General features: G+C 39.5%; 2 protein-coding genes across 2 annotated transcripts in view; one reads left to right on the forward strand and one right to left on the reverse strand.

Annotated features, from left to right (window-relative positions):
- Window positions 1-12071, reverse strand: part of egln1a (egl-9 family hypoxia-inducible factor 1a) — a 13609-nt gene extending 1538 nt beyond the window's left edge. The window contains exons 1-2 of the mRNA XM_008322336.3: window positions 11046-12071; window positions 2465-2584 (exon numbers count right to left, since the gene is read on the reverse strand). Of these exons, the coding sequence (XP_008320558.1) occupies window positions 2465-2584; window positions 11046-11762 (837 nt within the window). The 5' untranslated portion in view covers window positions 11763-12071. The remainder of the gene's footprint in view (window positions 1-2464; window positions 2585-11045) is intronic.
- Window positions 12072-13897: 1826 nt separating this feature from the next.
- On the forward strand, window positions 13898-20310 carry tsnax (translin-associated factor X). Its single transcript, XM_008322334.3, has 6 exons — window positions 13898-14254; window positions 14964-15047; window positions 15114-15228; window positions 15408-15538; window positions 18029-18132; window positions 19740-20310. Exons 1-6 carry the CDS (start codon window positions 14239-14241, stop codon window positions 20115-20117), a joined length of 828 nt encoding a protein of 275 aa, XP_008320556.1. The 5' UTR covers window positions 13898-14238; the 3' UTR covers window positions 20118-20310.
- The last annotated feature ends 609 nt before the right edge of the window (window positions 20311-20919 follow it).

Below are 20919 nucleotides of genomic sequence, written 5' to 3' on the forward strand. Positions count from 1 at the left end.
CAGGTTTACTGTCAGCGTGAGGGTCGATGGTGAAATTCAGCGAGCAGACCACAATGTGTGGACTACAGTCGTCACTGACTGCTGGTCTGTGGGTGGCTTTAAACCAGACAGAACTGACTGGATCAATAAGAACATGGACTAGACCAAAATGTGAGGTCACTGCAAACCACAATTAAATGATCTGATTGGTTAGTTTTGATCCTGGATGATGTCATGAGAGACATCAATACATATGTACAGTACGAGGTACGTCAGCAAGGTCAAGGACAAATCTGTTTCCATGAAAACTTCATTCTAGCTACTACAGTAGCCAGAATTAATAATGATGAAAAAGGTGGTAATGCTAAGTTGTTTATTCTAAGAGCAAAGAACCAGCCGTTTCTTTCTCTCTTTCAGCCCCCCCCCCACAGTTACCTGTTATTAATGACCTTTCATGGAGGACTCCCTTCCTAATTTTTAGCTTCTACTATCTTTCATTTATAACTAGATGTTCTGGGATAAATTGTACTTTGTTGTACTGTTATTGCTAAGCTTAGCAAGAAGCATCTGGCCCTAATACTTGATCTTTTCCCCTAGTTTATTGACAAACTGTTATGTTCATTTTGGTATTTTTTGGCTAACAGTAATTACATTGCCTCATCTTTTCATTACTGTAAGCTGCTAACTATTCTTTCAATTACCGAACTTTAACAGCATCAGAAAAGCAGTTTTGTGTCTTATGTTCAATACTTAACAAATTAAAACATATATTATTAATTATTAAGCAGCATTTGTCTGCATGTCATCTCTGTGGTACAGTTATTATTTATTCTTTTAAATGCAAACTTGTACAGTTGTGTTAAATGAACATCTATCACACTGCCCACATGTGTGGCTCAGTTTGAGGACGTAGATCAGCTCACTTATGTCACCCTCTCCTCCGCTAACATTTTCCCTCCCACTCTCTGGTCGACAGATCTAGTACCAGACCTCCCTGCACAGGGATATTCTGCAGTCATGAAGAAGCTAATCCTTGTGGTACAAAGTTGTTCCTTCCTGGCTATTAGTCAGGTTTACACCAGTTAGTGTTGTTGCCACAGTCACTGTGGTGAGGCAAACAGCAGAAATGACTGGAAAGATCAGTCACTTGTGTGTGTGTATCAGCACATTTGTTTGGCAAGAGGAACTGTGCCTGCATCGCAACCACTGCATTGTGGGATAAATAAGACAAAAATGCCCAGTGAAGACATCTGGAAATATGTGCACTCAAATGCACTGCCTCCTATCATGCTTTATCAGCAGTTTTACTCTAAATGGGATAATGACTTTATCTCAAGGTGCCGGGTCCTGGATAGCATCTGAAAAGTTATTAATTATTTGATTGGCTGGCACTAAAAAATGGTTGTTTTGCTCTTTCACATACTGTCATGTGGAAATGAAACCATTCAATTATACCGCTGACATTTGGTATTCCACACGCTGATTGTCAGTACAGACCACTTATCTGCTGCAACACTGACCAGCATCTTCTGGCTAACATTGTGGCTACATAACCTCACAGATGATATTTACTGCAAACAGGTCACAGTGTCATTAATGGCACATTTACTGTAAAAAACAAAAATCAGTGTCTTGGCAACAATAGCTACTGCAGCGGGAAAGAACTTGGACGAACACAAACAGAACAGATGAGGGAAGTAGCACCATGTTTGTGATGGGTTCAATCAAAAGGCAGGCACAAATCAAGTGTTACAGTGGTTCTTGACATTTACATTACTTCAAAATGTATTCTATGTATTTCTACTTTTCTATAAAATATAACATGTAACGTGTTATGGCAAACTTATATTCTGTGCTTTTATCCACCATTTGACTTATACTGAAACTCACGTAGTCAGTGGAATAACACTGAACCGACCAGCCTGACCTTATGTGTATGTTTGTCAGTGATGCTACTCACTGACGCTAGATGCTAGATGCTACTCATTATCTTTTCTTAAGTTCCTGTAAGACCTTGACAATTGCATCAACATACTCCCTGTTTCTGAGTTACTCGAAGCTTCATTGAAGCTTCAATAACAACTTTCAATAAATTCTTCAATAAAGTCTTTAAAACAAACAACGTTGTTCATTTTCTGTGTGAGAAAGACAGCAGTAGTGAGCTCTTCTGTCTGACTGGGTGTGGCTGGAATAGCAGGATCTATGTCATTATTGGGGATTAGAAATAGAGAAGTTGAAAGCACGTATTAACACATAAGTTGCAGACCTAGCTCTTCGTGGGTGTAGAGTTAGGAAAAGAATAAGCTGTAATGAGACATGCCCTAGTACAAATCCAGAAAAATAGTGGCCTTGCAAATTGCGTAAAATGTAATCCCTGAAAAAAAGGTTGGTGTTTGTGATAAAAAATAAAAAAAATAAAAAAACAGACGTAAATAAATTCCAACTTTCACGCACAGATATAACTCCCACAACATCAGTCACATACCTTGGCATTCCAGTCTTTATTAAGGTAATAGATGCATGTGACACAGCGCCCATCGCCATTAGGATTATCCACATGGCGCACGTATCCTGTTCCATTTCCAGGATAACAAGCCACCATTGCCTAGAGACAGGAAGATGAAAAAGTGTGATTAGTACAAAACAGATATGACAGAAGTGACAGAAGCAGAGAAATACACAACTTATTCTAAATATTCATCCAAGGCTTTCCACGAGTCTGAACACACGACGGAGTCAAGGTTGTTATAAAATAGAAATTCGTAGGAAACTCTTTGTAATGTTGCTGGCAGGTCTGCAGGCCTGGCATGGGCCCACATATTGTCCTTACCTCACTTTTCAACAACCACACACACTGGCTGCTTACTATGCGGCTGTCTCATTATAAACTTGAAACTAGTGAGGGAGAGATATTGTACTGCGAATCAACTTCCTTGGCCTTTTCCTGCCCTATTAAGACTCGCGTGATCTGTTTGGGTGTTGGCAGTGAACCCCTATGAGCTCTTGTAAACTTCATGTTGTAAACAGTGCACAAACGTGCTCATGCAACACACAAATTCCCTGGGGAATATGACACACACACCACACACACACACACACACACACACACACACACAGAGGGACTCGTTTACTACCAGACCGGTTAGAAGAAACAATTGTCTCTTCTTTAATTAAGAAACTTTCATTGTAAGAAGAACTCTAGAAAATGGAAAAAACCCAAACATTATATCTGTGTGAGTTTAACACTAACTTCAGTTTCACTATCAGTCTGCAGGTGGTGCAACAAACTGCAACAGCGTAGTTCCTGTGTGACACCAAACGTGTGTGTCGTCTTACTTGAAAGAAGGGCTGGAGTGAGTGGAGGACATGCACAAACAGAGGGCAGATTATGCCCTCATGCATCGCGTCTAAGCAGTGAGATGACAAAAGGCAAGTTCCTCCACATTCTTTCATGCAGATGGAAAAGCATAAATCGTAAAAAAAAAACAAAACAAAACACCATTCTTATATGATATTAACAGAAATTCACACTTTTTTGGTTTATATCACGGGCGTTTGCATCAATCTGCATTGTGCTGACATCTTTTGAGTGATGCAGGCTACCGCTGGAACGCACCATATCGGGGCTTTCAAAGTAAAAAAAACAAAACAAACACAAACACAAACAAAACCCCGACATAAAGATGAGGGGTGTGGGATGTTTGCGTCAGCAGCATGAATCAACAAAGTACTTTATCGATAAAAAAAATAAATAAATGGAAAAACCCATAAAAGGCGGGGCTAAGAAGGACCAACAGCTGGAATTCGTTGTGGATAAACCGATTCAAACTGACTGAGGATTTGGTAGGTTTGGTACAGTGTGCTGCAAAACGAAGCTTCTGTGCATGTGCGTGTATAAGAGGAAAGAGTAGAGAATATACGGGTGGCATAGGAAGGGGAAAACACATGGGTGGGGCTCCAGCAGAAGAGATGAGTGAACTGCTGTAAACTTTGACTCATGGCCTCTCTCCAGAGAGAGCAGTATTTTAATGGTTGTGCTACGTGCAGAGCGTGAGGGAGGCTGGCTGATCCTCGGCTATGACACCCCTCCCACCCGTTACTGCTCAGCTCATGCTGCAGAACTAGAGATGAGTAAACAGTGGCTGCTAGAAAAAGTGAGTGTGTCTGAGTGTGTGTGTGTGGGGGGGGGAGGGGCTGATCACAGAAGGTATGAGAACACTGGCATGGACAAAAAAAAAACTGACACAGCACTTTTGACTTTCACTTCATTTAACTGGACAGCTGTAGAAACTCTATAAGGCCGGCCATCTACTGCAGTAAAGGTCAGTTATGCCCCTCTGTATAATCCAGGTAGAGCTGCACCAGCTGGAGGTTAGGATCTGACATTTGACAAGCTGATGACAGATTATTTATATCATTTCCTAATAAAGGATGGTACTTCAGGAAAAACTATTTTACCAAAAATAGCATATACAAGTAAGAACATTCACTAGAAACTACAATATCAGTAGTAGTAGAAATGCCAGTTTCTATTTTACCCATCTTCATAATAACAACTTTACTGTGGTGAATGGAGGATTTTATTCGTTGCCCTCTTCACCTCTGACCCCTACTTTCTACAGCCAATTATCTCTCTGCCTAAGTGGCCTTCATTAGAAGGGTGACCTCTCTCACTGTGTTGTCTGTTTACATTCCTGAGCTGTACTGTCAGCGGATGATCAGTATTTACAGACCATGTGTAAATAAGAGAAGGTCATTCAGACACCTCGGCCCTGGCCGAAAAACAACAACAAGTATAGCCCGTCTGATACCAGAGCCCAAATGCTTAACTGAATTTTGTGCAACAAACAGGGACACTATTGCTCTAGCAACAGCAGACCACCTCATGCTGCAGGAGAAAAGAAGGTAACAGATGGATATTGGTATCTGCACATCCTCCCAGTTACAGTATCGGTATTGGACATAAAAAAGTTGAGCGTCCCTAATTCAAACCTATAAATTAAGTTTGTTCAAAGCCAAAAAGTGCTTATGAAAATCCCTTCATAATAAGGGTTTGAAAAATAACAATAGGAAAATGGTACAAACAGATGTTATATATAATTGAAAGATGAAATTACACATAATACACACAGTAATACTTTCAGTTGACTTGTTTGTACAACAAAAATTCAGGTAACAAAAATCTTCAAGTGGTCTAATTACTTTACAGATGACACATCTGGGGACCTTGTAGCAAAGGGAATTATGGGAATTTGGGGCCCCAGCCCAGTAGAGCTCACTGTCTGCTGCCTCCAGAGGAAAATCCTGTTTACAGGAATAACCAACCATACTATTTCTTCTTCAACAACATAAGGACATATATATATATATATAGCAGCAGAACTAACTGTTCTTTACAGCAGCAGGAAAATCACAAAAACAGTGTGTCATAATTACACAATCACTGGTGTGCTCTGTGTAAAAATCACCCACTCTGTAGAGTTCAGGACTAAATGGATAAATAAAGGAATGAAAACACCAATATCTCAGATAAAAACACAACCCTTCTAGAGTTGAAACATAGCAGTTCATGAACAAAAACTGTCCTCAAATCTCTTTTAGATAATTCACAACTTCTCAAGGCTCCAGTCCACCAGTCAAAAAACCTGCTAGGACTCAAACTGATGTTTTGATCTGGTTTAATGTGTTAAACCTGGAATAAATCCCATATCCAATGACAGGTATTTCAGCTGTTGAGTTATAGTTGAACACACTAAATTAACCATTGTGCATTTGGCCGTATAATAAGACGTGTTTCTGGCTTTTATACCTCAAACAGCAGAGAGTTGCCCTGGATAAAAATACTCTGAGCGATTCAGCCTGTATTTAATAACAGAGCAGTCTAAAAATATATTGGTTATGGGCAAATATTGAGTTGAAATCACACAGCAAAAATGTTGTCTTTTGTATATAAGATTCCATTTGGTGTGGTCCCATTTGTTTAAATGTTATTTTTAATTTATTTTAAATTATTCAGTTTAAAAACTGACATTTGGACAAATGACATCCATGAGATGAATGCGATTTTACAAGAAGGGAAGGTAAAATCCAAACAATTAAAGAATTATCAAAATCATTAATGATTGTTACAGCTCCAGTCGAGTTTCAAGTCCAACTAGCATTGAAGCGTTGCATTTAATGTCCTAATTGTTGTATTTGCTAAAGGGTTTAATGAGGACAATTTGTTTAATCCAGTCCTCTGCCAAGAAAACAAACAAACAAAAACAATTCTTTTCTTTTCTTTTCTTTTAACAGCTGCCGAGAGACAACACAAAGAAGAAGAACCTCTTTCTCCACTTAGAACGCAGTCAGGTGCTCTTAGACACAGTCACTGCATTGTAAACTGACAGATAAGCTCAAACTTGGATTTGCTCCAAATTCCACTGAATGTGTCACGTAAGCACCTAGTCAATGTAAATTAAACTTCATGCAACTGCTGGAAAGCTAAGGAATGGGATGGAATATTGAAGTGGAATATTAATCTTGTATTATACAGAATATATATATATATATTATACATATTAAGGCTCTGCAAATGTTAATGGTGTATAAAGACAGGAGGGCTCTCAGGCTTAATGAACACAGCTCTTGCCCTTGACCTATTCACATGCATTAATTCAGTACATCTATTTAAATTCATTGGAACACACTGCCTGCTCTCGGTCCCATTCATGTTCTGTCCACACCAATCTTACACGCGGCCACGTGGGGCTCAATGTGCACAAAGGCACACAGACTGGAAAAACAACAGATCAAACGTTGACCTTACATTTAGAAGTCGCCCTGCTCGCACTGCTGATCCAAAGCCACCCCAGTAGCTTACAGAGGTAGAAATCTGCTACCACCATGATCACTCTTTGTGTTGTGTCACAGGCAAACGCTTTACAATCCTCCGTGTGTGTTTGTGTTGCCTTCGTGCTAATCTGCCGCCTGCATCTGCGTTGTAAGAAAAAATGTCTTTCAATTGACAAACACAAGGAAATAAACAAAGAATAGAGTTTAGAAAAAAAGGCTTTGCCCATACGCCACAATTCATAAGGCCCTAATGCAAAGTGTCATGTTAAATTTCCTGCCTTCATTTCTCCCGTGGGTTCTGCCACTCATAAAAACATCTGCTGCCACTAGACTACGGCCCCTCTCTAGTTCGCCGTATGATGGCAACACAATAGGCAGGGAAAACGTGGCGTAGGATTGTACAGTGCATGCTTGTCCAGTAGGGGGATTGAATCAGCTGCTCCTGCAACCTATAGTGTAATGCACAGTCGGCACTAGTGCGAAGAGGACTACTGTCACATGACTTCCTATTAGCCTGCTTACTCGATTCAGCTTTAAGATTTAGGTCAACGGTCATGAAAGCACGCATATGCACTTGCGAGGTGGGATTAAAATGACGCAACAAATTACTATACATCCTGCAATTTTAAAACTCTGCTGGCAAGTGTCCACAGCAGCACAGACAGGCAGGACTGGGGATTGAAGGGTTGAGTTTGTGGATACTGTCCAGGTTTCTTTTAAAACAAAAAGCGTCTTAGTGTCTGTCAGCAGTTCTCATTGAAAACGAGAAGCTGAGAAGAAAAGACAATAGATAGTCAAATAGAGAGCTGAGAGACAACATGGATGTAGCTATAGAGATGTGTGGACACCCAGTTCATCTCTCTGTTACATCCAGGAATGTTCTAGTTTTTATTAAATTAATTTGTTTTTCTAACGATTATATATCACTAATTAGATCAAAAAAATATAATTATTATTGTGCTGAGCTATTGTGCTTGCTAAATTTGAATAATTTAGCAAATTAATTAATACTTGAAATGAAATAACTGAGCAGACATTATTATATTATTATAACAACAATATTCTCAAAAAGTAGTAAATTAACCATAAAACATTATGGTTGCATTCAGATTTTAGAATCAAAGTAGAAAAATTGAGTTTTAGTTATTAAAGTCTGCAAAACAAAGGGAAGAATAAAAATGAACATCACGTTTAACAGATTTATGACATCAATAGATATCTACTTTGTTATTAACATTGTCTTCTGACATGTTTGGTGTCTTAAAGACAATAACATGATGGTATTATGACAATTATTCATGAATTATTATTATTATCTATACTGTAATTTCTTCTTAGCAGTACAATTTGAGTGACAGCTGCACAAGTAGCAGTAGCAGCACTTGTGAACTTACATTCGGCTTTCCACTATCTGCATCAGGGGTCTAACTGAGGGCCACTGCTGCCACCCTCATTATATTGGAGGGCCACATCAGAGATCAATGTTCAATGCAAAAAAAACCCTGATATTTTAATGAAATTAATGTATTTTTCATTCTGAAATGACCAAATAAAACATTTGTTGACCTAAATAATTTTGCCAAAAAAACAAAACAAATTGCTTCTAGTCGCATGCCAGATATGGAGGGGCTCAGGGGCTAGAAGTGGCCCCTGGGCCGGAAGTTTGAGACCCCTGATCTACCTCAAACAGCTGTGTGATCACCGTTACTCCATAATATATATAATAAATAATATAAATATAAATAAAGTTCCTTAAAGTTCTTACGGCCCATTAGTTTATCACCTAAGTTATCTCTGCAGGAGGGTTCTGAAAACTGTAGAAATCAGTGAACTTAATTGCATGATTTATCTTGTTTACAAACTGAGCTGTGGATTAAGCACTAATTGATTAGTTACTCATCACTGCAGCCAGACATAAGATCAAACAAGGCAGCATATAGCACCAACCACAAATGACTCCCCTGACACACTATTATGTTTCCTGTATCGCATACCTATCACATCGCTAACACTTCACACCCACCGGTGAAATACAGTCTTGGCTAAATGATCCACAGTGTAACATGGTGTAAATGCCATCATATAGATGGCACAAGGAAGTCCGCATCAAGCATTTGGCAAAAATTTTTGTCTTTACGCCATCACCAGAGAGAATAAGTCACGCAGGAGCTGCAGGGAAACAAACACATCCTGCTGCTGCCACTTCTCACACCATATTCACAGGATGAGGGGAAATGGAAACAATGACATTAAATAACTTTTTGAGCTAAATTGTCTTACTCTATACTCCTCAGTGTGTATTCTGTTGTATCCCGTTGGCCAACGATACTGGCAGGATTCCATAATGTGCAAGTCATGCTGACGTGCACTGGTCACAGTCCAGCCGTGTTTGCCAAGGCAACTAGGGCAGTAGGGGAGGAAATCAAGTTCTTTGAGTCCGTGGCCAGCTGTGAGGATCAACAGCACAAGCGTTATGCTGTTTCTACAAACAACCAGTAAGAAGGAAATTGAAATAACAGAATTTTGGTAAAAGACAGCAGTATGAAGTGTCCACATCTCTGTGCCAGGTCAAAAGCCCAAGTACCTGCAGCAAGCAATGGTCAAACCTGTGAATGCTCCACGCTGACAACAACTGTGATTTACAAACATCACAGTTGTCGCAGTGAACAATTCAAAGCGACTAAAGAGACTGCTAGGCCTGACAAAAAATATAAACAGTAAATTTATATGCACTCTAAACCTAGTTAGGAAGCGCCGCAACTAGCAGTCTCCCATCAAGAGTTTCTCTATGTAGTTTGATTGTTAATTCTCCTCTTGCAAATCACACTGGATGAAAGTGTCTGATATAAATTTAATGTACATGAGACGCTCTTTCCAAAACAAAAAGTCAAATGATGTTAACACTGACTCTGTAATGAGACATACTCAACACAAATCCAGTGTAGTGGGAACTCAGACAAATGTCAATTCATTCTAGCAGTGACGCCTGTGTCAAAGCATTTCCCTTGTACAAAGAAGAGGAGGAAAAGGACTGAGGCTGAGTCCAACACCACTGTTCCTGTGTCAGTCTAATGTCACAAGGTCATGTTGACTGGATGTGGGTAAAAGAGGAGTCTGAGGTCACGTGTAACTTGATAGTTAGATGTTGCTGTTGTTGTTGGATGACACAGGCCGAACGACTGTTCGACTGCCACGTTGTTATTAAGAAACTGTCAGAAATGACCACGTGCTGTAGGACAGCAGATTTTTGAAGAACTAAAGACATCTATTGTGTAAAAACACTTTAATAAAAGTCAAAGTGCTCTAGTTTCTTGACAACCTGAAATATGAGGTTTTAATATGTACTTACCCTCGTTCTATCTTTAAGATTCAAGTTTTTTTCTCAGCATAAGAGCTTGCAGAACTCTTTAGGGTTATAAACGGTTAAATTTCAGTGTGATATGGGGCAGTACTTCAGTACTAAAAATAAAGATGAATTTTTGGTGTATGTTTGGGATTTAAATGAACATGGCATAGACATGCTGCAACAACATGTCTATGCCATGTTCACAACACTACATTGTATTCTTCCTCATCCTCCCCTTATAGTGTTGATGTTCTCCAAATAAATTAGTTTTTGTATTTACCTGACCAAAGTATAACTTGGGCCTAAACCTTTACAAAAGTAGTAATTAGTCTTAAGTGAAGTGTTGTAAAAAGACCACATGCATTGGTAAGCTTTATATTGTTTTGTAGAACCAATACAATGCCTTTATTACATCATTACATTGATTTAGTTTTTTTTTTATATTTTATTTATTCAGTATGGATCAGACTTTAGGGTGGCAAAGACAAAATTCCCAGAACAGGATATGTGCATTCTCTTTTCAATAAATTCTGAATGGACCTTTTTAAATTGAACTACGGTTGAACTTGAATGATTCCTCACGCGGGAAATTATTATTATTATTATTATTATTATTATTTTACATTGTACAACTTTGAGGTTAAAATGACATGTTTCATTTTGATTGCATTACAGCTACGTATTTGCCCACTAGTGAATATTTATAATAAAGAGAGAAAAAACGGAGTTTTGGGATAAATCCTGTAGACTACATTTGAACAACGTGAATCTGACGTTTGGCAGGTGTCATTTGGCAGAACCCTGTTCATAAGATACGAGCAAAACCAACCGTTATTTATAAGGACAGTCGTTATAAATAACGCTTCCCAACTGCTGAAATACTTACTTTCGTCCTTCCATTTATTGTGTAGTTTCCCAGTTTGCCGTTACAATGTCTGATCAGGTCGTCCATGCGACCCATGAGGAAGCGAATCTTCTCACAGCCGGCTTCCCTGCCTTCTATCCACGTGATTTTGTCTCCACGGATGTCTTTAGTGGAGTCGCTTTTTTGGCTAACTAACTGTCCGTCCGTGAACCTGCCTGTTTTATACAAAGATTTGACATTGTCCAAAATGGCCTGTCCGGTTTCTGCTCCTAAAAAGTTGTCCACCACACAGATGCCGTGCTTGTTCATGCAGGGGACGATGTAGTCCGTGGCAAGTTTCTGAGGAGAAGAGCTGGTCTGTCCGTTTGGCGTGGCGTTGTTATTGTTTGAACCGTCATCACCGGACGCTTCTGTCTGAGTGGTTTGTGGTGAATCCGCCTGCGCTGGATGTGTTTTCTTAACACCGGCTTTCCCCGATGCCTTGTCCCCAGGCTGTAGCTGCTGTGGTTGTGTCGTCGGCGGCTGCTGCTCCACTCTCTGCACGGCAGATTGTGCCTGGTCCGCCTCCTTACAACTGAGCTTGTGCTTCTTCCAATGTTGTTTCTGGTGCTCCTTGCTGCAGTAAAAGGAGCTCCGACACCTGCCACATTTAAGGAGGTTCTCCATCTTCCCACAAAGTTCACAGTACTGTCTGTCTCGGTCCAAGTTGCTCTGCTCCTGCTGTTGCTGCTTCTCCATGCTTGCGGTCACACAAAACGAGTGTACTGCGCCTTTAACGCCCTGTTTTACCGACAACTTTAGAAACGGCCAACTGCCTCTGCCACCCTTCGCCGTGCCACACGCGAAAGTTAGACTTAAACCGCCGCCATTTTATTACAGATGTTCCCTTCTTACATCCTGTGTCAGTGAAATAACACGACAACATAAACCTCGGAGCACACATTACAGAAGAGTCGGAGAGACATTGGTGCTGCTTAGCGGTTAGTGTGGAGGGCTGTGCATGGCGCCGCTCACTCTGGGCTCAGCCTATCCCAGGCCCGGCCCATTCTGACATCATTACGCAAGCACCACCACCTTCAGCTGTTGCGTTCAGGAAACAAGACACAAATCGTGTACGGTCAGAAACATGTGTACGTCGTTGTCATGCCTACTAGTTTAAGAAAGATCGTTTCCAAGATGGTCGGGCAATAAATGTACAGGAAAATAGCGAATTTCATATCATATCTTATGGAAATCCCAGAGTTTTTACAACGTCAACATAGTGTCAATCCTAAATTTAGAATTCTAGATTTAGAAAAGATTTAAGAGAATTTTATTTTCCAAAATGCTGTTTTTAATCCACACATCAGAACTATCCCCTCACTTTTCTGATGTTACAAAATCAATAGCGTTGTCTCGCATCAAAACATAATTCTGACTGTAATCTAAAAAATTCTATTTAAAATATCTAAAATGCGTTCTTTCCTAAAGAGTTTAAAGAAGAGGATTTTTGAAATAAATGAATTATTAGAGCCAGCGCTTCAATCGCTTTATTCACAATCAATTCTGAGCTCACAATTTCTAGTTGTCTTAATTTAAACAATATTATAGTATAATTCTTATATATATATATATATATATATATATATATATATATATATTTCAATCATGCACATCCTATTCATTTTTTTAAGTTTCTGTTATGAAATAACAGTTATAAAATAAGACTTGACTTATGGAAGTACTGCCATGCATTGTCAATTGGGATTACGTTTTAAATCACAATTAAGACATACAGTAATCGAAAAACAAAAATTGACGATGTTTGAAACACCGAGCTTAATGGGAGTACGTGAATGCAGCAGCAGTCAACGTCAAAGTCAGTGTTTTGACCTCATTCCAGGCTCGCATATGTGAAATTCCTTTTACAAAACAAAAGAATATATGTCTATAAACATCTTATTGCTGGTGGTATAAAACAATTCGTTCGTTTTTAGTCGCTTTATTCGTATAACAGTGACACAAATGACACAAATAACACAAATAAATCATGATCAAGATTTATGTGGTAACGGTAATTTGTTTTGTAATAACGAACCCATGTTGAAAAAATAACAAAACATGGGTTTGTTTGAATTAATACGTGCCGGTAGCTGAGATCACTAATCGCATTAATAAGTGAGAGATCGGTTTTGGGATATCTGGGAGGGAGCTGTGCCGAGGCTACAGTGAGCTGGAGTTGGCACCAGTCGAGTGGCACGTACACAGTCTGCTGGAGTCCCTGGAGGAGGGGTTAGAGTAGAGAAGTGGGTAATCTGATCAAGAAAGGTTAGAGATGAAACATACTTTATAGCAACACATGACATGGATGCCAGTCAAGAGATGACTGGTCAATCAGTGTTTACACTGCAAATAGAAAAATTATGGGCTGGCACAGCCACACCCCCTAAACTGAGTCAGTTACCGTATGTACTGCCCAACCACAGCATGCTGCACGCAGAAATGCAATAATTCTTAGGCAAAGACAATCTGTCAAATGCAGTGCACGCTCAAAGCGTTTTATTTTGTCACGTGAGACAAAACAAGAAATTTGCAGGAGAAGACGTTTCACTTTTGGTGAAAAGCATCACAGAAGCCTGTAACCCAAATGAACACTTGTCCGCAGTAGGCAGAGGTAGGAGTTGAATGTTTATTTTTAATGTTTTGATTTGCTGTTTCTTACAATTTTCTCCCCACATATATAGGAGACATTAAAAAAATGTAGGCTTTTAGTTTTTATTTTTAAAAAGTACGGTTTTGTCAATGTGAAAACACAGTGGTCCAGCACGGAGCCATTTCATTCATCCTGAGGTAAATTAATTATTTAACATAATTTCACATATCTTTATGGATGCCATGGATGGATGGTTCTCCCCTTTTCGGTGCGACTACATTTCCCAGTGTGCATCGCGTCAATTTCCTGCTACGTATGTAAACAGCGCCGTGTTGATTCTCGCATGTAAAGTGTGTCTTAGTAAATATGCGTGTTTGATCGTACTGAGGGCTGTTTAAACTTTCACAGACTATTTGTCATTTTTTAGGGATAGTTATAATTAAGAGAGAACACAGCTGCCGTGCTTGTTTAACAGTTTGGTCTCTGACGTTACGTAAAGCCTTAGTCTGTCTCTGCATCACATCACATAACAACACAACTTAACCTCGACCTAACAAGAGAATAAACTCAGCTGCTGACAGCATGAATAAGCGACAAGGTAAGTTGGATTTCCATTATTAGCTAAACATTTTAAGAGACCTAAATGTGCTATGTTTTTGTCAGCAGCTAAGCTACCTATGAGGTAGCTACTGTCGGAGATGAATATAACAGTAAATCCTCTGCATATTAATGATAAACAATCTGCTTTCTACGAGATGTAGTGGTACAAATTATAGGGTTTCAAAAATGTACATTACTCATTTGTAAAAAAAAAGTATAACATTATCCCAAAGTAAAACATTCTTTGTTTCTTTATGGATAAAGCCGGTAACAATCACTGGGCAATCACAAGCGAATAATCGATTAATTAACGGATTTATCGGTCACTTCCAATTGAACTCTTAACCATAATAACAATCACATCAGCAAGTCCTGACAAAACAAAACACAATTTTAAAAAATACATGTAGCCATTCTTAACATTCGAAAAATTAAAAAGTAAATTTTATAATTAAGTGGTGTGAACAAAACCAAAGTAAGTTCATAAGTAAATAAAAACAAATGTCGAATGATGCTAGATGCTGTTGTTTGTGTAAAGTGTATAAAGAAAGCTCTTTGTATCAAAACTACATTTTTAAGACAACCATATTCTCGTTTTTTAATTGTCAGTTTAGCCGTGATTAAGTTTAGCAGAACCTGAAGAACATATCACAAAAACTAAATCAATGAAAACTGTTATATTAACGACCATTTTCACTTCCTGTCAGGTGAAGGATGTCCAAAGAAATATGCTGATACGAGTCGTGACGTTAGTGTCAAGTCATCCTCACCTGTCCTCGCTGCTTTCAAAGGTAAATAGATTTTTCTATTTACATAAATATACATAACTACCTATAACCTATTTTTATTTCCCTCAGTCTTTCAGCAAGAGCTTGACACCAGACATGACAAATATGAGCGCCTTGTGAAGCTCTCTCGAGATGTTACCATTGAAAGCAAGAGAAGTATTTTTCTTCTGCATAGAGTAACCAGGTACGTATCCATGTAGAACACTGCACCATCACCAAATACGTTCTGTTTTCTCTGTAGTTCTATTGAATGTTTAGAAACACCTTACCATTACAGTCAGTATTTTGATTTTGTTATTGATTTTTGGAGCACTGAAAGTAATTAAATAAGATTTTGTTTTGTTTGTTTGTGTCATTTGAAAGTGTCCCAAATACAGAGGAAATTCTAAAGGAAGCAGATTTGAAACTGGATGGAGTCAGGCATAAAATTGGTCAAATAGCTGAAGAGCTCATGGGAGAGGACATCTATCAGTTTCACAGAGCCTACACTCCAGGTGAGAGCTTATGTCTGTGTTTGGAATGAAAGCAGCCAAAGCAATGAAGCAGAGGGATACTGGAAGATCACCTCTGAAACCTAAAGGATCGAGGTGTAGTCAGGGCTTATGTATTAATCGTGATTGATCATGGTGAATTTACAGCTACAAATGGATTTATTTGTTCCACAGCCATATAGTTTTTGATTTTCACTCATTTTTTCCCCCACAATTTTGGTTGCGCTAACATCAATCATAAAGTAACTTTGTACAATTTGTATAATGAAATAAACCTTTATTTGAAATGGGAGAATATTCCATAAAGGGTACAGTGATTATTGTTATTATTATGTTTTAATAGAATACAGGATAATTGAACTTTACTTTTGTTTATTTTAAGTCTTAACATGTGATAACAGTTTCCTCTGCTCCATTTTCGTTGGATGTGAACAGCACAGCTTCTGATAAAGTTGTTTTCTGTTCACATAGCCAAAATGTCTGCAGTCTTTGAAGAAAAACATGATTGGCAAAGGGGGTTAGCTGTTATCTAGCTGCTGGGGAAGTCATTTTTAGATTGTGGTCACTCACACTGCATCGTTCGACGTGACCAGTGGCACCTCCCACCAATTAGATCTGTCGTTTTTTTCTTTCTTCCTTTAAATTTCATCCTCTTTATTAGAGTTAGAGTGGCCACGTTCCAAGGACTTCCCAGATAATCTTGGCTTGATGAGCAGTCTCCGTGCTTGTGTAATTGGTCTGATTTTTCTCTTTTTACATTAGCACGACTAAAAGCTAAATTTGTGCGTAATTTCCACTGATAAAAAGGCGGCAGAGTGCTTTGATAAGCTTTTTACCTTGACCCTGCTGTATTAGCCAGAGACAGTGCAAACACAAGTCGACTTTCATGTATTTCTCAGGGTTCACTTGCAGATCGTGGAACAAATCTCTGGTCAAACATTAAGCTCAGCTAATCACCCAATCGTCTGAGGACTTTTGTGCATTTCATTAAAATGTTATTTTTAGATTTCCTTCCCAAGAAAACCTGCATTGTCAATCTGCAGACCCACAACATCAAACTTCCATTATTTCCCAACTGCTTTGCCAGTAAAACCGTTTAATTCTCCAGCTGTTTTTGAGTCATTATTTAGACAATATCTGTAGGAGTTTTTTTTCAAGGTCTCCTTGACCAAAGGTAACTGCAGCTTCAGAGTAAATAACACCCAAAGTTCCCGGCAGCACACTCAGGAACTGAAATCTGCAGATTGTCCTTGAAGCCAATAGGAACGTTTTATTTCTTATATCCCGTACATGACCCATTGTTTTGCATTCTCTCTACACTAATGTCACATGTCACAATGAAAGAGGAGCTGCTGGGAATCAGTTGTAACAGTTTGATCACATGTTTGTTGTGTTGTAAAGGTAATTGTGTGACAAATCCACAAGAAATAAAGTAACTACATGTATATGTATGTATATATATATGTATATATATATATATATGTACTGAAATGTACAATATTGACTAGAATCTACCATTTCTACGAAGCAGAAAGTTGAGTTTACATATCTTGATATTTTTCCATATTAATATTTCTATCATTTGTATTAGTTTCATTTGTATTTATTTTGGAATGTTGATTCATCTCAACAAATAAGGATTAATTGTGATTCATTCCCGGCCAATCAAATACATAAACAGTATATACATACATGCACATGTATACAGTATATGGATATGTATATGTACCTTTTTTTAACCCATTTTGCACATGCCAAACTACTCAATGATGCGTCCTGCTGTGTTACTCATTATTACTACACTCATTTCTACCTGACTTTTTCTTGTGTATTTACATTCTCTCTGTTAAATGTGTGAAGCACACACAGTCCATGGAGCCACTCAGGTCTACAGTCACTGCAGTTAAACATCTTTAACTGATAGTGTAACAAATAAACAGTTCACATCTCTAGGGATCTTGGTATCAGTGGTTATGGCCTCTGGATGTTTGGTTGTAACTGATGTGAAACTCCAGTTAAGGTGACGCTGATCCTCCTGGTGTCTCCGTCTCCGCTGCACACTGTGGTGAGCGGCAGTGAGATCGGAGTCTCTTTGAAGTTAAATTGCTGCTCCAAAAGTAGACTTCAGACACAAAGCCTTCCGTCCTGTCATTATTTGATTGTTGTTGACACAGGGCCAGAAAACAAATAGAGGGTCATCTCAGCCCTGCTCAGAAAGTGGCCACTGTTGTTCATTCAAAAGACTTCTTCAGGAAACAGGTTTTATGAATCTTTATCTGCATCTGTGATCTATACTCTGCAGATGTTTGTGGCGTTTGCACACACGCAACCTGCTTTGGTCAACTGGACACATGCTGTTTTATGGTAGATTTCACCAAATGATAAGTTTGTGTACAATAAACGTGGAGAAGAAAAGCATCATGTTCAGGTTCCACAGCAGCTGTATGTTTGTTTGTGATGAAGCTGTTCTGATGTAGTGTTATCTCGTATTAGGGATCCAGGAGTATGTGGAGGCCGTGTCTTTCCTGCACTACATCCGCCACCGCCGCCTCATCAGCCTGGAGGAGATAAACGCCAGACTGGTGTTCTGTTCGCAGGTGAGGACAACTTTCTGTTAAAAGGAAGGGAAGTCTGGTTTTGGCAAATTACCGACACAGAATCACAGTTCATTTTAGACTCACCACCAGTTCCAGTTAGTTTGTGTACAGTAAACTCTGTTGTCACAGAGCAGGAGAAGAAGCAACCGACATGTCAAAACTGTTTATTATGTTTTATTATGTTTGGGCAGGCATTGGCAAACTAAGGCCTGGGGGCCAGATGTAGCCCGTTCAGCTTTGTAATTCGGCCCACCAAACTTTTCGTAATTATATAATTTATTTATATTATCGTTATATTTCTGCCTTTTCCCTGCAAAACCCACATTTCCCCAATAGATGGTGTAGAAAATGATAAAAAACATTTTAGCATTGTAGCCTTTATGCATGACTTTTACATGTCATTTATCTTAGTTCACACGAATGCTCCATCTATCTGCTCCTGAACCGTTTGCCCACCACTGTGTTAGAGGCTTGAACAACTAGACTAAATGATCACCTACCATCAAGTGAAATAACCTATGAATATGTGCACACTTTGCTGCTCCAAAAGTAGACTTCAGACACAAAGCCTTCCGTCCTGTCATTATTTGATTGTTGTTGACACAGGGCCAGAAAACAAATAGAGGGTCATCTCAGCCCTGCTCAGAAAGTGGCCACTGTTGTTCATTCAAAAGACTTCTTCAGGAAACAGGTTTTATGAATCTTTATCTGCATCTGTGATCTATACTCTGCAGATGTTTGTGGCGTTTGCACACACGCAACCTGCTTTGGTCAACTGGACACATGCTGTTTTATGGTAGATTTCACCAAATGATAAGTTTGTGTACAATAAACGTGGAGAAGAAAAGCATCATGTTCAGGTTCCACAGCAGCTGTATGTTTGTTTGTGATGAAGCTGTTCTGATGTAGTGTTATCTCGTATTAGGGATCCAGGAGTATGTGGAGGCCGTGTCTTTCCTGCACTACATCCGCCACCGCCGCCTCATCAGCCTGGAGGAGATAAACGCCAGACTGGTGTTCTGTTCGCAGGTGAGGACAACTTTCTGTTAAAAGGAAGGGAAGTCTGGTTTTGGCAAATTACCGACACAGAATCACAGTTCATTTTAGACTCACCACCAGTTCCAGTTAGTTTGTGTACAGTAAACTCTGTTGTCACAGAGCAGGAGAAGAAGCAACCGACATGTCAAAACTGTTTATTATGTTTTATTATGTTTGGGCAGGCATTGGCAAACTAAGGCCTGGGGGCCAGATGTAGCCCGTTCAGCTTTGTAATTCGGCCCACCAAACTTTTCGTAATTATATAATTTATTTATATTATCGTTATATTTCTGCCTTTTCCCTGCAAAACCCACATTTCCCCAATAGATGGTGTAGAAAATGATAAAAAACATTTTAGCATTGTAGCCTTTATGCATGACTTTTACATGTCATTTATCTTAGTTCACACGAATGCTCCATCTATCTGCTCCTGAACCGTTTGCCCACCACTGTGTTAGAGGCTTGAACAACTAGACTAAATGATCACCTACCATCAAGTGAAATAACCTATGAATATGTGCACACTTCACTACTGAAAAGTTTTTTTTTTTTTTATGTTATCATCTCAGGGAGCAGCTGATGCTCTGTCCCCTGGATCCCAGGTTCTGACTTTCCACGTGACGCCCTCAGACTACCTGCTGGGTGTGGCCGACCTGACGGGAGAACTGATGCGCATGTGCATCAGCAGCGTGGGCAACGGTGACATTGACACGCCCTTTCAGCTGAGCCAGTTCCTGCGTCAGATCCACGACGGTTTCTCCTACATCGGGAACACCGGCCCCTACGAGGTTTCCAAGAAGCTGCACACGCTGCGTCAGAGCTTAGCTAAGGTGGAGGACGCCTGCTACACCCTGCGTGTCCGTGGTTCTGAGATCCCCAAACACATGCTGGCCGACGTGTTCTCCAGCAGGACCACGCTCATCGACCCTGAGGAAGGGGTCGTTTAATCCTGTTATTGTTCTCTATAACTTTGCAGTCATTATTTTAGTATTTTAGACGGATGATTGTGTGGAGTCCTGTTAAGGTTCAGTTGTGTTAATAAAGTAAACCGTGTCACCAGAGTTAAAAGATTCCTCTGCTTTGATACAGATCTGACGCCTTTGCTTGTTGTGCATGAATAAAGGTTTTTTTTTCACCCAACAGGCCATGGTCTCCTGTCTCTCAGCTGCTTTGATGAAGGGTGTGTTTGTTTTTCTTCCCTTCCTCTCTCAGCCTCTCTCTTTTTTATTACACAGATAACCTGAGGTAGAGCTATTGGCTGCCTGCACCCGCTGCAAACTCCACTGTATGGAGGAAGAACATGTGACCTTGGTGTATTGTACGTGCCTCCTCACTGGCAAACCCACTGGCACGCACATGTCCAATCTGCTGTGTTATACCAACACTGCAGCTCGAATCAATTCAAATTAAAGCCTTCTATCGTGCTGAGGAACATTTCTGTCAGAAAATGACTCTCCTGCATTTCCTGTTTATCTCCTCATTGTTTTCACCATTCTTGTGTTTACAGTATCAATGGGTGATTGTTGTAACTGTCAGCATCATCACAAACTGAAGTTTTTTATATTTAGGTAAAGGTGATATAACTGCCAGGGAAATCACTCAGAACAAATGTAAAAGATAGTTTTACTGTAAAACAACAACTACTACTACTACACCCTCTGTAGAGCCTACAGATAATAATAGATGAAAACAGTGTGGGTGGGTAACCGGTTATGTGCATGATGTTTTCCCTCATAGCTAGCATAGATG

Source organism: Cynoglossus semilaevis, chromosome 12 (assembly GCF_000523025.1).
Source record: "Cynoglossus semilaevis isolate Cse_v1.0 chromosome 12, Cse_v1.0, whole genome shotgun sequence".
Classification (NCBI taxonomy): domain Eukaryota; kingdom Metazoa; phylum Chordata; class Actinopteri; order Pleuronectiformes; family Cynoglossidae; genus Cynoglossus; species Cynoglossus semilaevis.

What these genes read in the sequence shown, in the direction of transcription:
- tsnax (XM_008322334.3), top strand. An exon ending in TGTCCTCGCTGCTTTCAAAG is followed by an intron (nt 15,048 to 15,113) that starts GTAAATAGATTT and finishes TATTTCCCTCAG; the next exon opens with TCTTTCAGCAAGAGCTTGAC. An exon ending in GACTGGTGTTCTGTTCGCAG is followed by an intron (nt 18,133 to 19,739) that starts GTGAGGACAACT and finishes TTATCATCTCAG; the next exon opens with GGAGCAGCTGATGCTCTGTC.